General features: G+C 40.0%; 1 protein-coding gene across 1 annotated transcript in view; it reads right to left on the bottom strand.

Moving 5' to 3' along the window:
* Nucleotides 1-887: 887 nt before the first annotated feature.
* RAP1B (RAP1B, member of RAS oncogene family) overlaps nucleotides 888-19,759 on the bottom strand; it is a 44,496-nt gene continuing 25,624 nt past the window's right edge. The window contains exons 3-8 of the mRNA XM_075274439.1: nucleotides 16,637-16,705; nucleotides 13,920-13,976; nucleotides 12,694-12,834; nucleotides 8,053-8,196; nucleotides 4,507-4,622; nucleotides 888-2,924 (exon numbers count right to left, since the gene is read on the bottom strand). Of these exons, the coding sequence (XP_075130540.1) occupies nucleotides 4,536-4,622; nucleotides 8,053-8,196; nucleotides 12,694-12,834; nucleotides 13,920-13,976; nucleotides 16,637-16,705 (498 nt within the window). The 3' untranslated portion in view covers nucleotides 888-2,924; nucleotides 4,507-4,535. The remainder of the gene's footprint in view (nucleotides 2,925-4,506; nucleotides 4,623-8,052; nucleotides 8,197-12,693; nucleotides 12,835-13,919; nucleotides 13,977-16,636; nucleotides 16,706-19,759) is intronic.

The raw sequence follows: 19,759 nt of genomic DNA, 5'->3' as shown, positions 1-19,759 counted from the left end.
TGACACCGTTTGCTACCCTAGACTTGGGATCTGACATCCAATTAGGATACAAAACATTGAACAGTGCTGCTGTCATCTCAAGCTAGGATCACAGCGATCTACCACAGTGATAAACCAAGGTCTCTAAGTTCAAGGATTTTGTCACTCAGATTGCAATAACTATCACTATGATGAAGAGGAAAAAGATAAAATGGGAGAGACACCAAGCGCCAATATAGTGTAGTAAATACAAACACTCTTGGTGATCATATGTGATTGGTCTCTTACCTATTGATGTTGTGAAATAGCCACAACATCATATGAGCATATAAAAGGTGTTATAGCAGCAGCGCTTTCCCTTACGCTGTGGAACAGCATGATGCAATGATAGGTGATTCCTCAGGCAAGCCTGGCAGGAGTGGAGGGGTAGAGAGTAAGCGCGCACACCAAAGTATGGTCTTGAACAGTTTATTAAACATGACGCGTTTCAGGCACCTGTCCTTTCTCAAGTGTAATACAAACTGTGTAGCAGTGGATACCAGTATGTTGCTTCACTTCTGTGTGAGAAGTCGGGCTTACCTAATGATGAAGAGGAGGCATCACAGTCATCCGCCACCACTTGATGCTATTTTTGAGGTTTTGTATGGCTAAAAATTTTGCTTTTATGCCCCTCCACCTGTCAGAGTGGCTGGGTGCTTGAATATTTGATCATTTGCAGGTCTTGGCGACACCTGCAACTTCCTTAATTTACATAACTTTACGGCTTGTCCATCTTGGTGTTGCAATTTCAATGTTGAGAGCATTTCACTAGGAGGTGCTCCTAAATCCATCAAAGTGATCACTATTCTTTGTAAAAAGGAGATCTTGTATAAATTGTAAACTGATATTTATATGAATAAATTGCACACTAAAACCAAAGTCATTTTATTTTGGTAAAGAGTCTTTGCTTATAACAGACACTACAGATTGAGACATGTTGTGGCTTTTTACTGATGGAGCTAGTAAACAGAACTGATGTGTACATGCCACAGCCTTAGAGGATCAGGAGACAAATTTGCATACAAGATATTACAGTATTTTATTTCTGTCTGTGTTCAGACATCAATTCGAATGGGAGAAAAATAAACAGGATCTGTAAGCAATGGGAAAAAAGGAGCGTTAGAGAGCAGGCTGCCACTGTGGCAATGCAAATAGAAGTCACGTAAAAACTAAGAGGAAATGGAGATTCTCCTCAGCTGACTATATCTTTCAGTTTGCTGCCTGAACAAAATAAGCAGAAAGAAAACAATGAGATAATTAACCTTTAATGCACAATGTGAACAAAAACACCTGCAAGTCAACTCAAGAAATTCATTAAACTCTTTACGGTTTCATTGCTATTTGTGATGTTTCCAAGAAGCGCTGCATTTTTCATACTGCTACACGCACCTTCCAGAACAAAGAATTCAATTGACTTTCACAAAACGTTCTTGTATCATTTTGAAGAAGTGGCCTTGGACACTTGAGGACCTATACATCGTTTCTCCTAATTGGCACGTAAATAAGGGATGCTGCAGAGTGTGTATGCGGTGCGCTTAAGTGATGCCGGAGTTAACAGGTGCTGTTAGTAGAAAGCACTAAAGTGGCAGATACTCATAATGAGAGCCCTTGCATGGCAATGCAAATATACTGAACTGATGCTAAGTTATACAAAATTGCACCACTTTATTTAAGGCTTTTTAGTTTACATTTGGCCACCATAAAGCAGTTGTAGCATTAGGTTGGTCAATTGAATTACTGTGGTTCCCTGCTGGATATATACACAATTTTTACACCCAAACGTTAATGCATACAAAGCAACAAGGCATTGATAAATAAACCAGCAAAAAAAATGAATTACCGCAACGCAGGCCTTGTGACTGATAACACAGGAGTTAAAATTACGTCCCACATTCACATCCACTGGACTCTTCCACCATTTAACAACGCAACCAAAACAATACACATGGGAAACAACCACTGACAGGAAAAGGTACTAAATCTGTATTATTTGGTATTGCAAATACACATATGCATGAGCAAGCAAGGGGAAAGACAAGGGCTCACAGTGAGAATCTACAGCTGCAGAAGCTTGGAAATGATTTACAAAATATTGATAAATCATTAAAAAAAGAACTCTTAAAATATACACTTCTTGTTGTAGACCCCCACTGTATACACATCTATAAACATTTGTCCCTATGTAAACAGAGTGGGGAAATGGAAACACTTGAGTAATAAACAGAAAGGAACTTATGAACGTCCCGCCAAGGAGATATCAAAGTCAGAATGTTCAACCAAGACAGACTATGAGAAATAAATTTATTATAATGACTCCTTTGCCTCCAGAAGGGTGCAATACAAGTCTCCACAGGATTCCCTAAAAATGAATGAAGGAAAGAAGAAGAAAGGCAAAAAATCATAACGGTGAGAAGCACTTTGTACAACACAATAGATGTTGCTCTTGTATTTTTTAAAGGAAGGGAAAAAAAATAGTTACAAGAAGCTACAAATACCAAAGATGCAAGGTCATTGGGAGTAGTCTATAGAGGAGCTCTTTGGACTTTCTTGTTTAGTAAGCTAAAATAGTGGTGCTTTTCATTGTACACTCCGATAGAAAGGAAGGGCTTGTGAAAGAATACAGTACACGTTTTTTAGACGCGTGAAAACATTGCTGAGTGAACAATGTCTCTGTTAGCAGTAATACTGGATGTGGGCTCTGTTGCTCCCAGTTGCATACGTGAAAAACTTCTCAAAGCAGGCATCTTTCTTGTGACTTTAGGAGGGGGTCTGATGGTGCACAATCTGAGCTTGCAACTTCCATCCATACTGTAAAGGGTACCACCACAGGAAAGTCCATTGGAGTTGTTGACAGGATAATTTGAGTTGGAATGCTGGCACTGTTGTTAGACAACAGTTCTTCAGACCTGCAATATGAGACAGAATTATTGGTGCTCATTGAATTTGGATCATATGAAATACAAAAAATAAGCTCTAAACTGATATCCAAAACAAGGAGATAGACAGGCCTCTTATATGGTCGTTACTAGCAAAATTCTAATTTTTTGACTACTCTAACAAACTAGTTTTTATTCTATTGAGTTCAGTTTTATTATTGCTGCTTTTGTTTAGGATTAACAGTAATTAGGAAAGTGATTTCAATCTCATCTACCAAGGAGAGTCAGGATTTCCCCATGCATTGGATGGTCTCAGCAACAGTTTCTGCGGGCTTTACCTATTATGTCTATGGCCACCTTTCTACTATATGGCTTGATACTTTTAAATAATTATTTACGTGACTGTGCTTCTATTTTTATGACTTACAGAAATCTTAAAAACATGAATGTGAATTGATTACTACAGGAGAGATGCAGTATTTTAACTTCGCAGAAAGACAACTGATCTCTTCACACCATCGCACCCTGAAGGTTCAAGTTCTCAGACCATTAGTAAACGGCCAGTATTGCTGGGGAAAGTTGGTGCTGGCTATACATTTCCACTGTAGTGGTTTTAATCCTATTTTCTGTACAGTGGCTTTACATTAGCCACATGGACCAATAATGTAGCAAGTCAGGAGACGACTCAGACTTGTGTGGGAGTTTTTCTAGACATATTGAATTACCTATACAGAGGGGAGGTGGGGAGTTGGGATTGTCAACTATTGTGAATGGTGGATCCTATACATATTTTATCTTTCATTTTATTTCTCCTTGTGATAATGAAGCTGAAAAGTGTACAGTATACAGAACAGGAAAAGTCAGCATATTATAAGGGTTCTATAAATTACAGAAAAAGTTTATATACTGTACATAGTTTGAAAAAAATTCTTAAAAACCTTGATTCAAACTTTTATTAAATATTCCATTTAATTATTATTATTATTATGGATCACATAGTCTAATAATAATAATCTATATCAAACAATTACTGTGAGATCAAATTTAGAAAACATAACTGTATATAAAGGCTTCAAGCAATAGGTTTAGGCCAAGGCCCCACGGACGACTTGCAGCTATAAAGCGTTGTGAGAAAGCATCATGGTTCTTCCCGCAGCGCTTTAAACAAAAAGTTCACAGGGTTCTCTCCGTGGACTTTCTGTTACAGTGATATCTACAGGAAGCTGCCGGCTTTTCTGTAGATATAATTGACATGCTGTGATTTCCAAAAACGCGCCAGTTTTGGAAATCATGGCATGTCTGAGCCATGGTTTACACTGCAAAGTGGGAATGGGATTTGCAAGAATCCCATCCACTTTGCAGTTACTGTAAAATTCTGCGATGTTTCCGTCGCGGGCAAATCGCGGGGTTTCCGGCCGGTAGTGGCCCCGGCCTTAAAGTCATTTTATACTGCTTAGCAATATGCTTATTCTCCATCTAATGAGTGCATGAAATGTGTTTTGCTGGGTAACAGAATTGGCTGAACAAGTGGGAGAATGTCCACATTGTATCTGGATTTCACTGTTAATCTTTTCCTACATAGACCATGATTAAAGTTATCAATGATTGTTACCTGGCTCAGAGCTACAGCACATCTGTGTATTAAAGCAGCCGACATGTTGACTTTTTGCGTGCCTTGCCTGGTACGGGAGTTTTTCTGTTAATTTGTCGCACAAGATCATAAAAAATCTGTGGATGGAAATGTAAGGAAATTATACATTAATTCATAGGGATAGAGATACAACAAATAGATTACTTTCATAATGTTCTAAGGGCTTTCATATGGGTCAATGCTAATGTGAGATGAAAGCTGATTGACTGGATAATATGTCCATTGAAGCTTGTCTGCACCGCATTGGGGCGGCAACAATTGCTACTGAGATCATTTACCCCCAATGCAATACCATTATGTCAGCAGCACGTCCTCTGTTTACATAGAAAGACATGCTGCTGACTGGCAAACCTGTTTATGCCTACATAAATAATCTGATCACCTGACTACCAAGTGTTTGCTTATTTATTGGTTCATTGTTGTCCTATGTATGCTTCATGTTCGCCCACATAAAACAGCCTTTAGGATCACAATTCGAACATAATGCTCAGACAAGGCAAGCTCCAAATGTTGATATAAAATCGTTATCGCCCCATCAATTGCATCAGCCTTTACATGGCTAGTTGCAAACTAAATTTTGCCCCCCCCCCCCCCCCCCAATATGGTTTTATTATGTTGGCAGCATAACCTCCGTTTTCACAGGAAAATTTATGGCTCAATCATTTGCTCCTTTGTCAGCTGATTGGGAATAATCAGTCTTGTGAACACTTGTGACCAAGAAGGATCTGGTTTAGAAAGGGTATAAAAATTAGCAAGAATAACACAGGTCTGCAAAAAAAAAAAAATTTCAAAGCTGTTTTCATTATTCTACGTAATCTTTATGTTTTTTGGGTGCGGTGAATCCAAAAATGACTTTCATTTTGTCATAGGACACCACATTTCCTGACAATTTAGATAACTAAGTTAAATAAGGCAATACCTTAAAAGAGGACCTTTCATTGAATTGGGCACAGGCAGTTCTATATACTTTAAAAATTGTATATCACAGCCTTGGTGTTTTGTGTGATCCCATTGTGTAATATACTAGCACTGATGCACGAAAAACTAAACCCTGCCGGTACAGGTATTGTTAGACAGTCCCAGAAAAAAATAGTGATTCAGCATCCAGTCTAGTGTAGACTTAAAAGATTTACATACTTTTAATTGAGCCATTTAAAATTCCACAATCACCAGAAACCAGTAAAAAATAGCAAAAAGACACAGCACTTACATATAGACGATACTTGGGTTACATAGGACAATGGATACACGAAAAAAACTTTAGCCGCCTACGCGTTTCAGGGTCAAAGCCCCTTCCTCATGGCGAAGTAAAGACTGAATGAGAAAACTGTGGCTTTATACCCTCTCCTAGGTTAGATGTTAATTAATCCGTATCTGCTACAGCTGTAATGTAGTCTAGCCACAGTTGTGATTCAACAAAATAACATACCCACAAAACATATATTCACTTCACAATACAATACAACATCAATACAATTATGTATTACACATAAAAACCATATAAAATATCTTGAATTTGACCGTGTTCCATTTGAGTATAAATATTTTGAATACACTCCTGCTTTACATATCGGAATTGCCGAAAAAACTGTTATTATGGACTTTCCCCATTAAATAGGATTACGAGAATATGTGAAATAAGAAATATCTACCTACAAAAACTACACCTTCCATTATTACACTGCAATATTTACTTACTGTGGTGGAATCTATGTTGGGAGTGACGCTCTCACTTTGGGCAAAACAATCCATGTCCTTCACTATGTATTACCACGACGTTTATTTTGTTGCTATAGTAGCACGTTTTGCGTCTATCACGTGGTATCCTACCCCCTGGTTTGTACGTGACTATGGTTGTTATGGGAACATGTAAAACATGAGTCATGTGATGTCTCATATCCTGATACCAATCACCGACTCTGATGTCTCCGCGAGACCTGCAGGACAGCTTATTATTGTATGCCAAAAATAAAGATAGGTGCCACCGTAATATGTGTGTTGACAGAGGTTAGTCTGATCCCTTTTTTTTATCTAACTACTTTTCTATCTAGAAGCAAGTACTGACTCTGTTGTTGAGGATGTACATTTTATTGTTTATATTTTTGTATTATTTTATTCTATTTTGTTTTTATGTTGCAAAATATCACCATGTATTACTATTATTGATATAAATATGACAGGTCAGTTTTATAATTCAGACCAGCTGGAAATCTTGTTCCTAATTCAAGAATCCAAAAGAATTCTCTTTTTAATAATTTTCTCTTCCAGTCCCCCCCTCTCAGTGGTTTTTCTACGCGTTCTATCGCCCAAAATTGGACCGTTTGCAGGGATCCCTGATGCTGTTGGTGAAAATGTTTGGATGCACCTGAAATACTACCTGTAGTTATTTTGGTTGCATCTGCTATGTGCTCAGCTATTCTAACCTTTAGCATACGAGTGGTACACCCAACATAATACATGTCACATGCATTGCACCAAATAACATATACTACATGGTCCGACTTGCAATTCAAAAAACTTCGTATTGTATAATTTTTTTGGGAAACCTTATTGACAAAAGAGCTACCTTTTTTGGCATATTTACATGACTGACATCGTGGTGCTCCACATTTGTGGAAGCCCCGATAAGTCAGCCATGTATCCTTATTATCAGTTGTTATTTTTGGAAGATTACTTGGGGAGAGCATGTCTGATAAAGACCTTCCCTTCCTAGAAACAAATTTGCACCCTTCATTTAAAATTTCTGTGAGGATGGTATCCTGATAGAGTATGGGTAAGTACTTTCGTACTATGCTCGTTATTTCTTTATAGTTGTTGCTATAGTTTGTACAGAAATACATTCCTTTATGTTGCTCTTTGGTTCTGTTTTTCCTTTTGTCATTGTCCCTAAGTAGTAAAGATCTTTCCTTCTTTACCATTTGCGGAGCCCCGATGGGGGCCCGCTTTTCCCCATCATTGGCAAACATTTATATGTCATGGTGGGAGGAGTTGTTTATATACACGGAGGCAAACATGTTTTCATCCAACATCAATCGGCTTTCCCGATCTGTGCCCTGGGTAAAGCGCTATCGGTCCCGATACCGTAGCTCTTTACAATCAGAAGGGCATTTCTGACAGTCTGTCAGGAACGTCCTTCTCCACAGAAGTGCCTATCGCTCTGTACAGTGTGAGCGGAGAGGAACGCCCCTCCCTCTGCTCACAGTGCTCGTCCATAGACGAGTATTATCAAGTATTATCAAAAATGTTAAATAATTTTATTTTAATTATTTTTTATTTTTTCAATGTGTTATTTGTTTTCAGCACATCAACATACATGGAAATTATCCGAAAATAAACAGCTTTTTAGTCGCAGACCTGTGTAATAACATAGTCCAGAGCACTAAATGACAAGCTTTTAACCACAAACACTGCAAACCATGGTGAAATATGCTTATTACAAATATCTGACCTCAGTAAACCCTACACATACAAAAATTTTAATAACTTAACTATTGATATAATACTTACCTCATTGACATTAATCTTGGACTTGGCAGAAGACTCCAGGAATGCACAATTGTTCCACTGTCTTGCTAGATTCTGCCCCTGTTCTTTGCCAACAACCCTTTCATCTTCCAAGTCACATTTGTTCCCAACCAAAATCATTGGCACCTAGACATTAAAACAATGGTTAGAAATTAGACTATATCTTTACAACATTATTAAAAATGGCATATGTAGGAATACAAGTCACGCTTCTTTGGTGCATGGATCTTTTTGCAGCAAAGACTGGCTTAAGGTATATAGGAAATCAATGTCATTTTCTGACTGGCGTGGGTTTCAATTCTGGCATATGGGAATGCATCTGAATTACTAAGAGGATGGAGCCTCTTAGGGTAGGTTCACATTACCGTTATTATTCGCTGTATAACAGATGAGCAACAGACTTTAAAGGCGACAGTAACTGTTGCAGACACAGAACCCCTTGTTTGCATTCACACTAATGTAAAAACATGGCAGAAGGAAGCTTGCATCAGGTTTGCTTCCTGAAGAATGAGATCAGTGTGAACATCCAATAAGTGCAGTAAATTTCTCCCCAATACACTGAAAAGATAATTAAGTTTATTGGTTAGATGCTCACAGACTCTTACTTAAAGAAACCATTCGGGAAATAGGCAATAGTTACGGGCTTTGTTTGAGAGAAGACAAATCAAATCAAACCAAACAGGCTTTATTGGCACGTCCGAATAGATATTTGGCATTGCCAAAGCTAGTAAAGTGTGCGTGCGTGTGTGTGTGTGTGTGGGGGGGGGGGAGTTAGGGGTTAGGGGGGGGGAGAGTTGGGGGTTAGGGGGGGAGAGTTGGGGGTTAGGGGGGGAGAGTTGGGGGTTGGGAGGGAGGGAGTGATGGGTATGGTGGGGGGTGAGTGATTGGGGGTATAACAGTCCGTGGGGTCTTATCTTCCTCTTATTTGGTGACAGCTGGACACATATTGGGCAGCGATCTCCACAGTGGCCTCTTCTTCTCCCAGTATGATGTAGAGTTTCCTCTTCTCATCTGCAGATGTGAAGTCTGGGATGTGGGCAGAGAGTCTTTGAAAGCAGACGTGGGTCTCGTCTTCTAGGGCCCCCTGGTCACATGCTGGCACAGTCTGTTCTCCCGTGGCTTGTACGTCTGCCTGTGTCGCCCCGTCTCCATCTCCAGGTTGTGGGCACTCAGTCTGTACCGGCTCAGGGTCTGTCTGTGTTTGGGGTGGCATATACTCTCCAGGTAGGTGGCCATGGTGTAGTCCCTTTGCAATGACTGGTACACGGTGAGTTTCTTGGAGTTATTTATTGCGCTTCTCCATTCCTCGATGTACCGCTTTGTCTCTCTCAAGGACTCCTTTTATTTGAGCCTTGTTCAGGGCATGTTGGGGGTTTTGGCTGGGCAGATGGCTGATGCTTGGTTTGGGGGTATTGGGTTTGCTCAGGGCTCTGTGGCTCATCCAGGCTTGGTGGTGGTAAGAGCCAGGGCTGCTGCCCTGTATGTGTGTCCAGAATGATAGCGCCCTCTTCTGCATGGTGAGCCATAGGGGGAGTCACCATGTAGAAGAGGGCGCTATCATTCTGGACACACATACAGGGCAGTTTGTGTACTGCTTGAGACTTGTGTACTAATGTGGACCAGTGCACAATGGGGCAAAATCTATGCAAATAAAAACAAAACCAACATTAGAATGCCAAAGGCTTTTTCCCGTTGGTGGGCTAAATTCCTAGCATATAGTCCTAGCAGGGAATCTGCACTGCCATCAGGCCTATACACTAAGAGATGTAAAGAAGCACGTGCACATACAATTTCTATAATTGTGAAAGCTATTACTGGCATTCTGGTTAGCTAACCATGCGATTCATTGTTGTCACAGTACACAAGAGGAATACTAATAGTGCAGGTAAAACACAATTATATAAAAGCAACCAAGTGAGAATGAAGATCAGCAGCCCCCCCATCACCAGTCCACCATTTCTAATTGTTGTAGTGAGGCTAGGGGCAATGTAAAAGACACTAGCACAACAAATATGACTTCCCTGAGTCTGCTTTCTCACTGTTACATACACTCACCGGCCACTTTATTAGGTACACCTGTCCAACTGCTCGTTAACACTTAATTTCTAATCAGCCAATCACATGGCGGCAACCCAGTGCATTTAGGCATGTCAAGACAATCTCCTGCAGTTCAAACCGAGCATCAGTATGGGGAAGAAAGGTGATTTGAGTGCCTTTGAACGTGGCATGGTTGTTGGTGCCAGAAGGGCTGGTCTGAGTATTTCAGAAACTGCTGATCTACTGGGATTTTCACGCACAACCATCTCTAGGGTTTACAGAGAATGGTCCGAAAAAGAAAAAACATCCAGTGAGCGGCAGTTCTGTGGGCGGAAATGCGTTGTTGATGCCAGAGGTCAGAGGAGAATGGCCAGACTGGTTCGAGCTGATAGAAAGGCAACAGTGACTCAAATAGCCACCCGTTACAACCAAGGTAGCCAGAAGAGCATCTATGAACGCACAGTACGTCGAACTTTGAGGCAGATGGGCTACAGCAGCAGAAGACCACACTGGGTGCCACTCCTTTCAGCTAAGAACAGGAAACTGAGGCTACAATTTGCACAAGCTCATCGAAATTGGACAATTGAAGATTGGAAAAACGTTGCCTGGTCTGATGAGTCTCGATTTCTGCTGCGACATTCGGATGGTAGGGTCAGAATTTGGCGTCAACAACATGAAAGCATGGATCCATCCTGCCTTGTATCAACGGTTCAGGCTGGTGGTGGTGGTGTCATGGTGTGGGGAATATTTTCTTGGCACTCTTTGGGCCCCTTGGTACCAATTGAGCATCGTTGCAACGCCAAAGCCTACCTGAGTATTGTTGCTGACCATGTCCATCCCTTTATGACCACAATGTACCCAACATCTGATGGCTACTTTCAGCAGGATAATGCGCCATGTCATAAAGCTGGAATCATCTCAGACTGGTTTCTTGAACATGACAATGAGTTCACTGTACTCCAATGGCCTCCACAGTCACCAGATCTCAATCCAATAGAGCATCTTTGGAATGTGGTGGAACGGGAGATTCGCATCATGGATGTGCAGCCGACAAATCTGCGGCAACTGTGTGATGCCATCATGTCAATATGGACCAAAATCTCTGAGGAATGCTTCCAGCACCTTGTTGAATCTATGCCACAAAGAATTGAGGCAGTTCTGAAGGCAAAAGGGGGTCCAACCCGTTACTAGCATGGTGTACCTAATAAAGTGGCCGGTGAGTGTATGTATGCAAAAGTCTTTGCAGCTGAGAGCTCACATACACCCCACTAACCAGAATATGCAAAATTTACTTTTTTTTTTTAATTATTTTGTGTGATAATGTGTATACCAGGAAATGAAAATGCATTAACAAGAACAACAGTACATATATTAACTTTGCCAATGAAAGGATGTGGTGATACTAGTTTTACGGCCAATTTAGAGGAAAGTGTTTTATGACTTGTTTGGTTTTCTTTTCAACTCTCCCACAAAACCAATAGTGCTGTGCATTTACTCACTTATACACACATAACCATTTGTTATCCACACATGTAGAAGACTCTCTATAGAAAGTAACAGCAGAAGTGATCCTGTTATACCATCACAAATTCTGTTCAAGGCAATGCCATCCTCATAAAAGCTAAAAAGCTTGCCCAAGAACAGCCCCACTTCCTAGCTATTGAAGACTACACACTGCAGCGCCATCTACAGGAAGAGCACACATGGCATTCCGCTTGTAGAGTAGGATGCAAAAGAGACCCACTGTTTCCTGTTCGGAGTAAGCAGATTTATTACCGTTGTGTGTTCTTGTACTGCCGCACTCGGATAATCAAGTGGGTTTTCTGGGAGAATTAATTCTATCAAACATGTAGAAAACATAATTCTTGTGTACAAAGCTGATATGAGCAGCCAAGTGGATAATACTTCAATTCTGCACTGTACTAAATAAAGCTTGAATACAATTGCAGAGAAGTAAATCTCATCACTATGGAGAAGAGCGATGAAAAAGTAATGCCTCCCACACAGCACCTAGGTGCATTTGATATCTGCATTTGACTATGAAGTACATTATATATACAGGGCATTAATGAACTCATCAGATAAGTCAGAATATTGCTGAGGATGCCATTCATTTGCAGACTTTCAGTTAGAAGAGAGATAACAAGACAAAGTGATGCTGTAGGGAAAATTATAGATATTCAGCTTAACACTATACAGGAGTACAATATAAATGAAGGCCACATCCAGGGATATTTACTTGTGATGTGTACAAACCAACTTTTCTTAACTATAAAGTAATAATCAAGGTAAAAAATAAACAATTAACCCAAAATATGTTAGATCAGTTTATAAATCAGACATCTGAAAACCAAAATCGGTACAATTACTCCTGCACATGGTCCAGGGACTAAACCTTAACATGGTCCACTGTTACACCACATTTATTTACACATGGTACAGGGTACGGCTGGGAACGATGATCTCAAATATAGATCAGAGTTATCCTTAGACTACATGGTTACCAGTTGTCAGCACCACAAACACTTGTAAAATATGTAGGAAACAGCTTTACAGCTTATACCATGTCAGCAGCACAGCACTTACATCATCAGTGTCTTTGACTCGGAGGATCTGTTCTCTGAGGTCCTGTAAATCATTGAATGTAGACTGTGCAGTTATGGAGTACACTAATGCAAAGCCTTGTCCATTCTTCATATAAAGATCTCGCATTGCTGTAAATTGTTCCTGTAGAAATAAAAACGCAGGTTACACTACGGTCTGCAATTTCCATGATGCAAGTCTGAACATTATTAACGTTTGTCTTTTGTACTTAAAGGGCCCATTCACACTGGCACAGAGGGGGTGGATTGTGGCGCGGAATCCATGTCATAATCCGCCCCCTCACAATGGTGGTCTAAGGAGACAGCTAGTGTTCTTTTTTCCGCTAATGGCATGTTGCCGCTAGCGAAAAAAATAAGCGAGATGCCCTTTTCTTCAGGCGGAATTGGCGACTGATTCAGCCGCCGCGGCAGCTGCCTCGCGGCAGCACGCTCCATACTAGGCCCATTCATTTGGGCCTACGCCAGACCGGAGTGCTGCAACTGTCGGAAGTCACGGCAGGGAGATTTTGACATATTCTGACGCAGCTTCCCACGTTAGAATATGGTCAAAATCCGCCCGTATGCGACCCCCCGTGTGAACTGAGCCAAAGGGGTTTTCCGCTTTAAAACCAAAAGTCACAAATATTATTGTTTGTATAAGTAAATAATATAAGTTATATAATTTTCCCAATACTGTTTCTGTATTAATTCCTCTTTCTAGATCTCTGCTTGCTGTCATTCATTCTGCTTATAAAAATCCGTCTATGGTCATGTGATATACAGTCCATGGTCATGTGATGGACACACAGGTGCACAGCTCGTTTCCAGGCAGATGTCTGATTACTGTGCTATAACTATAAGGAGCTGTGTGCCTGTGTGTCCATCACATGACCATGGACTGATTTTTATCCACTGGATGTAAGCAGAATGAATTGATACAGAAAGAATATTGGAAAACAGTAGGATTTTTTTAATATACAAATAACATTTGCCTCTTAATATTGGTCGGGAACTAGACAACCCATTTAAACTATATGTTTATTTTAGACGTGCTAACTACTTCAGCCCTTACTGCTATCAAACAAAACAACACTGGAACAATATGGAAAATATGTCAATAATAAGATGTTATAAAAGTACATTTTGTATGGTTAATCTGGCAGGCATGGATCAAAAAGTGCTTGTGAATTTATGTCACATTGCTCTCACACATACATCCAAAAAACTTACCGTTCCTGCTGTGTCTAAAATTTCGAGCATACATTGTTGACCGTCAACTTCAACTTGCTGTGAAAACAAAAGGTAAAAATATAGGTGTCGAAAACTATAAAAGGCGAGTAGACGTAAATCTACCATCTGTGCAATATAACAAGGCTTAAAAGGGAATCCAATCTGTCTGCAGGAACATGGTAATGCAACCAGTTGCGTTCCCTAGCAAGTAAACAGTCTGAAAAGCAACCCCATACCTTATCTTTTTGTAATTTTGGCTTCATTTTCAAGATAATTTACCCTTTTCCAGATAGGAGGGTGTGGTGTAGCCTGAATACCATGCCAGGAGCCACGCTGTGAAGTTGATTGACATCTTTACTATTATCACACCTCTTAGACATAAGTCATTTGTGGCCAGTGGATGCACAGTACAGCTCCCAAGGCAGACCCATTCGTCTAATGCAAGCTTCAGGACCTGCACCGCGCAGGCATGGGAAACTAACACTTTCCTTGTGTCTGAGAGGCAGTGAAGATGTCGATGAACTTCATGGAGCCATGCTGGGCATGACTTTTTATCACTGATGCCAATTTGTGTTTCAGGAAAACGCTGATTTTCTTGAAGACTGGTGTTTTCTTGAGACTTCAAGACTCAAAAAAAAAGAAAGGAGTGGGGGTGGTTTTGGCACTGGGTACTGTTAGGTAATGCGGATGACTGCATCACCATTTCCCTGCTGATAGATTCCTTTTAAGAAGGATATGGATAATAAAACATATTACATCTTATCATTTCGGTCCAAAGCAATTCCACAAACGGAATCAAACTCAATCTTAAGTTAGAAAAGGCCTATTATCAGAGAGAATACTAAAGCCTAACAATTCCTCTCACTAAGCATCTCTTGTCTATGTCCCAAAATAATTCAACTATATACTATATAGTTCAACATTATCACACAATTGCACTACTTTTTTCCGGCACTGTTTGTTCTTACATAAGAGAGCTTCTGTCTAGCTGATGTCCAGCAACAGCACATGACACTTCTATTGCAGAAGAATAAAATGTCACTTGCAGTCAGAATGATGTGCAAGCAATGTCCTTCCAAAGCTGCAGGCAATGGAAGGCCATGGCAATACTTTGCAGGAACTGCTGACAGTATCATTTGCAGACTTTGACTGGGTATTTGTGCAGTGGAGCTTGAATGGAAAAAAAATATCAAGTGCTAACTCTTTACAATATGTATACATGTATAGAATAAACCTACAGGTGGAATTTTTGGCCACTTTTACCTGCAGAAGCAATGCGAAGGTGTTGGGGCTATAAAGCATGATGCTCTTACATTGCTTCTTATTGTAGTTCGGGTAAATGTAAATCATAGACCGTACTGAGACATGATGTACGAGTATTGCTACAACTGATTTTTCAATGACTGAGCACTGAAGGTGAAGTAGTATTCTCTACAAAATATGCACAAAATAAATCCACCAATAATGGCAATATTCTCTATTATCTTAACAAATAAAGCTTCTGTACAAGTTGGATTCGATAAACCTGTATTATTTCCAGCCTTAAACATATGTAACTATTACTTATAGCATAACCCCTATGATATCCTACTGCCCAATCTTATTTCAGGCATACTGGAAGCTGCAACTGCACACTGGGTGGCACAGTTACCATGCCAACCATTCAATGCCCAGAAAGCACTGTACACAGGACCAATAGATAGAACCTGTGAGCAGTACCTACGGCATATGGGTATGGTATATACAAAACAAAAAAGCTGTATTGTACCTCAGTAAAACTCGGACCTCATACAAGGGCGCAATACAATACAGTGTGTATGGGGCCTAAGAAAAATACTAGACATAAATCACAGTCGGTCAGGGAACCATGACACAGTGTTAGGAGTGAAGAGTTATTCCTAAATTTTACAGAATTCATTTATACAAAAACACTCTCCGCTTCTGGTGCAATCCCTCTGTTTTGGGAGTTAGGGAGGCTATTTAAGAATTTATACCCTACCGATGACAAAATTATAGCATATCCTATCAACATACGAAGTCTGTGGTGGGGAAAAAAAAAACTTTCATTACATAATTTTTATTGTTACAAAAACAACCCATAACACAGCAAACCCTTAGGCCTAGTTCACATGGGGCAAGGGGGGCGTATTTTTGTCCCGATTTTGACGCAGGAAGCCCCGTCAGAATAGGACCAGAATACGCCTGTTGCGGCTTATGACAATCGCGGCTTCCCGCTCCGGAGTAGGCCCAAATGAATGGGCCTAGTCCGGAGCGTGCTGCCGCGAGTGTCGGAAGCCGTGGCAGGCGTATTTGAATCAGCTGTGGAATCTGCCTGAAGAAAGGACAGCCAGTTTCTTTTTTCCGTGAGTAGCAATATGCCGCTCACGGAAAAAAGTAAGCTAGCAGTCTACATAGAACTCTATTGTGACGGGGCGGATTATGACGTGGATTCAGCGCCAAAATCTGCCCCCTCTTGCCCCGTGTGAAGGAGTCCTTAAGAGGTGACAATTTTACAAATACCATAGCACAACATATCATTAGGTAACCATTCTACATCTTTCCTATTACCACTATAGAAGTCTGACTACAGACTATACAGTTGGTCATTGTTAGTATTGTACTTGTTTTTGTGCATTGTATGGAAAACCCCAAATGTACAAGTATGAAATACTGAAAATAAAAGGTATGACACCGAAGAAGTTATTTGTATAACCAACCTTTCTATAAGAGTCTTCTATTGTGGGGTCATATTTTTCAACAAAAATTCCTTGAACAAATTGGACAGTCTGTAAAATAAAACAAAAATAGCTATTAATGACTATTACAAAATGACAAGCATTATGGTGGGTTTACACTACAGTTATTTAATGTCCTCTGTCACAGGATGAGAACAACGAACATTAAATGACAGATGCAGACAACGTCCCCTCTGTTGGGTGTCCAACCTGTATTCACATCAAGCTTTCTTAAGTCATGTTTTATTACTTTTCTTATGGAAGAAAAAGTTGTGCATGCAGGACTTTTGATGCAGTTACTAAAGTAAACAAACAAGACAGATGATAGCGCCTATTCATTACAACTTACATTAACTGGAGCATGGTTACTAGGTTACATGATTACTGCAGACATTAATAACGGTAGTGTGAACATAGCCTTAAAAGATGCAAACTGCATGAGGCAGAAAAAAGGGCAAAAATAGTATTAAATTGTACTTTTTCAAGCAACTGATCAAACCAGCTTTATTATTAATTCTTTTATAAAGTAGTGACCATGGTGACATGACAGAAAGACTTTTCTGTACTTTCTATAAATTCATACTCAAGAAAAATATCATAGTCTAAGGCTGGTGAATGGTCTAAGGCCAAACATTGCAGAAATGCTGCTTTTTATGTTCAGGATTTGCCTGTTTTTTGGGGTTTTTTTTACCCAAAGCGAGGTATGGATTGAGCAAAAGGTGGATGTATAAGTGGTTCCTTTGTATTTTCTATTCCTGTTGTAGCCACTCCTGTGTATGACTTTAAAAAAAAAAAAAAAAAAAAAAAACAGGCAAAATCTGAATAAGAAAAAAAAAACAAAAAAAACACAGCTTTCCCATAAACCTTAAAGTGCTGCTTTCTTACAGCTCCATTTCTGGCCTGTTCAGAGAACACCAGTTTGCATACAGCTACACAACAAAAGATATGACTTTAGGTTAACATGGTGACAGACAGACAGACAGAGGTAACCTGATGCGTTTAGGACATAATTGTTTAACATGATGTGACATATCACCAAGAATACAAATTGTACTTTAGAAAAATATTTAAGAAAAAACAACATAAATATAATATATGCAATAAAATATCCTATAAACCATTATCCCTTAAACCATACAATTCTTTACCATGCAAAAGAGCAGATTACGGTGCTGTATGAGGTGGATGATAGTGGCCAGTAATAAACGGCTTATGTGCCACTTTTCCCATTGCTAAGTCATAGTCTTGTGTTAACCAACAGCCTGACTTTCCTGTCCATTGAATGTGCACCAGGAAGCCTTGGAGACTAGTACAAACAGATAAAGTACACAGGAACTCTCACTTCTCTCATTAATGGTGTCACATACTGTTCTAAGCTTATCTAAATGTCTCTGGAAAAAGCAGTGCAACATCTCCCTATTCCCATTAGCAGTGCAGACTTAATAGGCAGTATAATGTTATTGATCTTTCTAGTCAGATTCAGTCAAGTGAGGAACACAGCGTTTGTAGAACATTGGACCATAATTAAAAGGTGTTTTCTGGGCTAAAAATATTCGTGACCTATTCTAAAAATAGATCATGAAACCAGATTGGTGGGGGTAGAACACCAGCACCTCCACTGATCAGCTGTTCTCAACAGCCGATACACAGAGAAGGAGCAGAAAGCAGGCAGCTCTGTTCTCCGTGTAGTGGCCAGCTCGGTGACTGTCTGCTTCCTGCTCCATACTCCGTGTATCATCTGCTAAGAACTGCTGATCTGTTGGAGTGGAGGGTGTCAGGCCCCCAGAGGTCTGATATTAGAGACCTATCTTTGGGATATCAAAATTTGTAGGATGGAAAACAGGAGTTAGACTTACTAGCAATTCATTTTCCATTAGTCCACTAAGACTGTCTACATTTCAAGCCATCAAGGAAGAAGTGATGGAAAATGGGAATTAGTCTTACTGGTACCTTGGTTTCCATTAATCCACCATGACGGCTACAGTGGAAATAAATGCGGTCATGGGGACATTATGGAAAACACTTTTAAAGTGGCCGTCTAAGCTTATTAATTGATGACTAAGTGACAAATGAATGTGCTATTACATGGTCTGTGAATTGGAAGCAGTGCTAAAGGAGTGCCACTACCACTTCAAACCAGTTATCCACAGGGATCCCATGCCTCCGCTGACATTCAATTTGTGACCTGCCTGTGAGAGTGTAGGGCATCATACTCCCACAGGTCTGATATTAGAGAACTATCCTCGGGATAAGACCTTTAATCTATATTAATGCACTTAATTTCATAATGATACACAGATCACTATACAGTTTATTATATATAATCACAATGTGTTCACTGACTGAGAAAGCAAGGCTGCGGAGTTGGTAGGTCAAACCACCAACTGTTCTACTTTTCCACCTACACTTTCTGACCTACACTCCTGTTCCAACTTTATTTCCTTCACAAATGGCTGACAGCCCTGGTAAAGCTCCTCTAATTCATTAAACAGCCAGTGATTGATTTCCTATGAAAGTAAACTCTGCATATAATTAAAAATGGTCTACTATAAAATTAAAAATATTAATCATTTCATATTATTAGGCAGTAACTCCCCCCCCCCCCCCCCAACTCTGGCTCCATCCAAAATCGATCACATTTGACTCCACAGTCAGAGGGGTTTATCCAAATTTTTACGATTGATGGCTTATCCTTAAAAACAGGCCATGAGTTTTAGATCAGTTGTGTTCTGGTTCTTAGCACATCAGTGGTCGGTCGTTTGATGGGACCAAAGCACTTGTACAAGCACTGCAGCCTCTTCATTGCTTACATTGAGTGCCGTACTTTTCACCAGGGCTGTTCTGAGAATTTTAGTATTGTACCATTCAATTGAATGTTTAAACATGTGGGCGTTAGAGAGTCACCAATAGAGACCAATTAGAACCGAGTGGTCAGCTATAGTGGACACTTTGCACTGACCCATACAGTTAATGAACACGTTATTTTAAGCCTTTGTTTAAAACATTGACAATTATGACTGTAATTAATCACAATATTACACACCCCTTCATGTTCTAGTTTCTTTGGAACAGGATTCTGAGATTCGAGTGTCCAGCCAAAATTAA

The sequence above is a fragment of the Leptodactylus fuscus genome, chromosome 5, assembly GCF_031893055.1.
Source record: "Leptodactylus fuscus isolate aLepFus1 chromosome 5, aLepFus1.hap2, whole genome shotgun sequence".
Classification (NCBI taxonomy): Eukaryota; Metazoa; Chordata; class Amphibia; order Anura; family Leptodactylidae; genus Leptodactylus; species Leptodactylus fuscus.
This window is presented reverse-complemented; position numbering and strand designations above follow the sequence as displayed.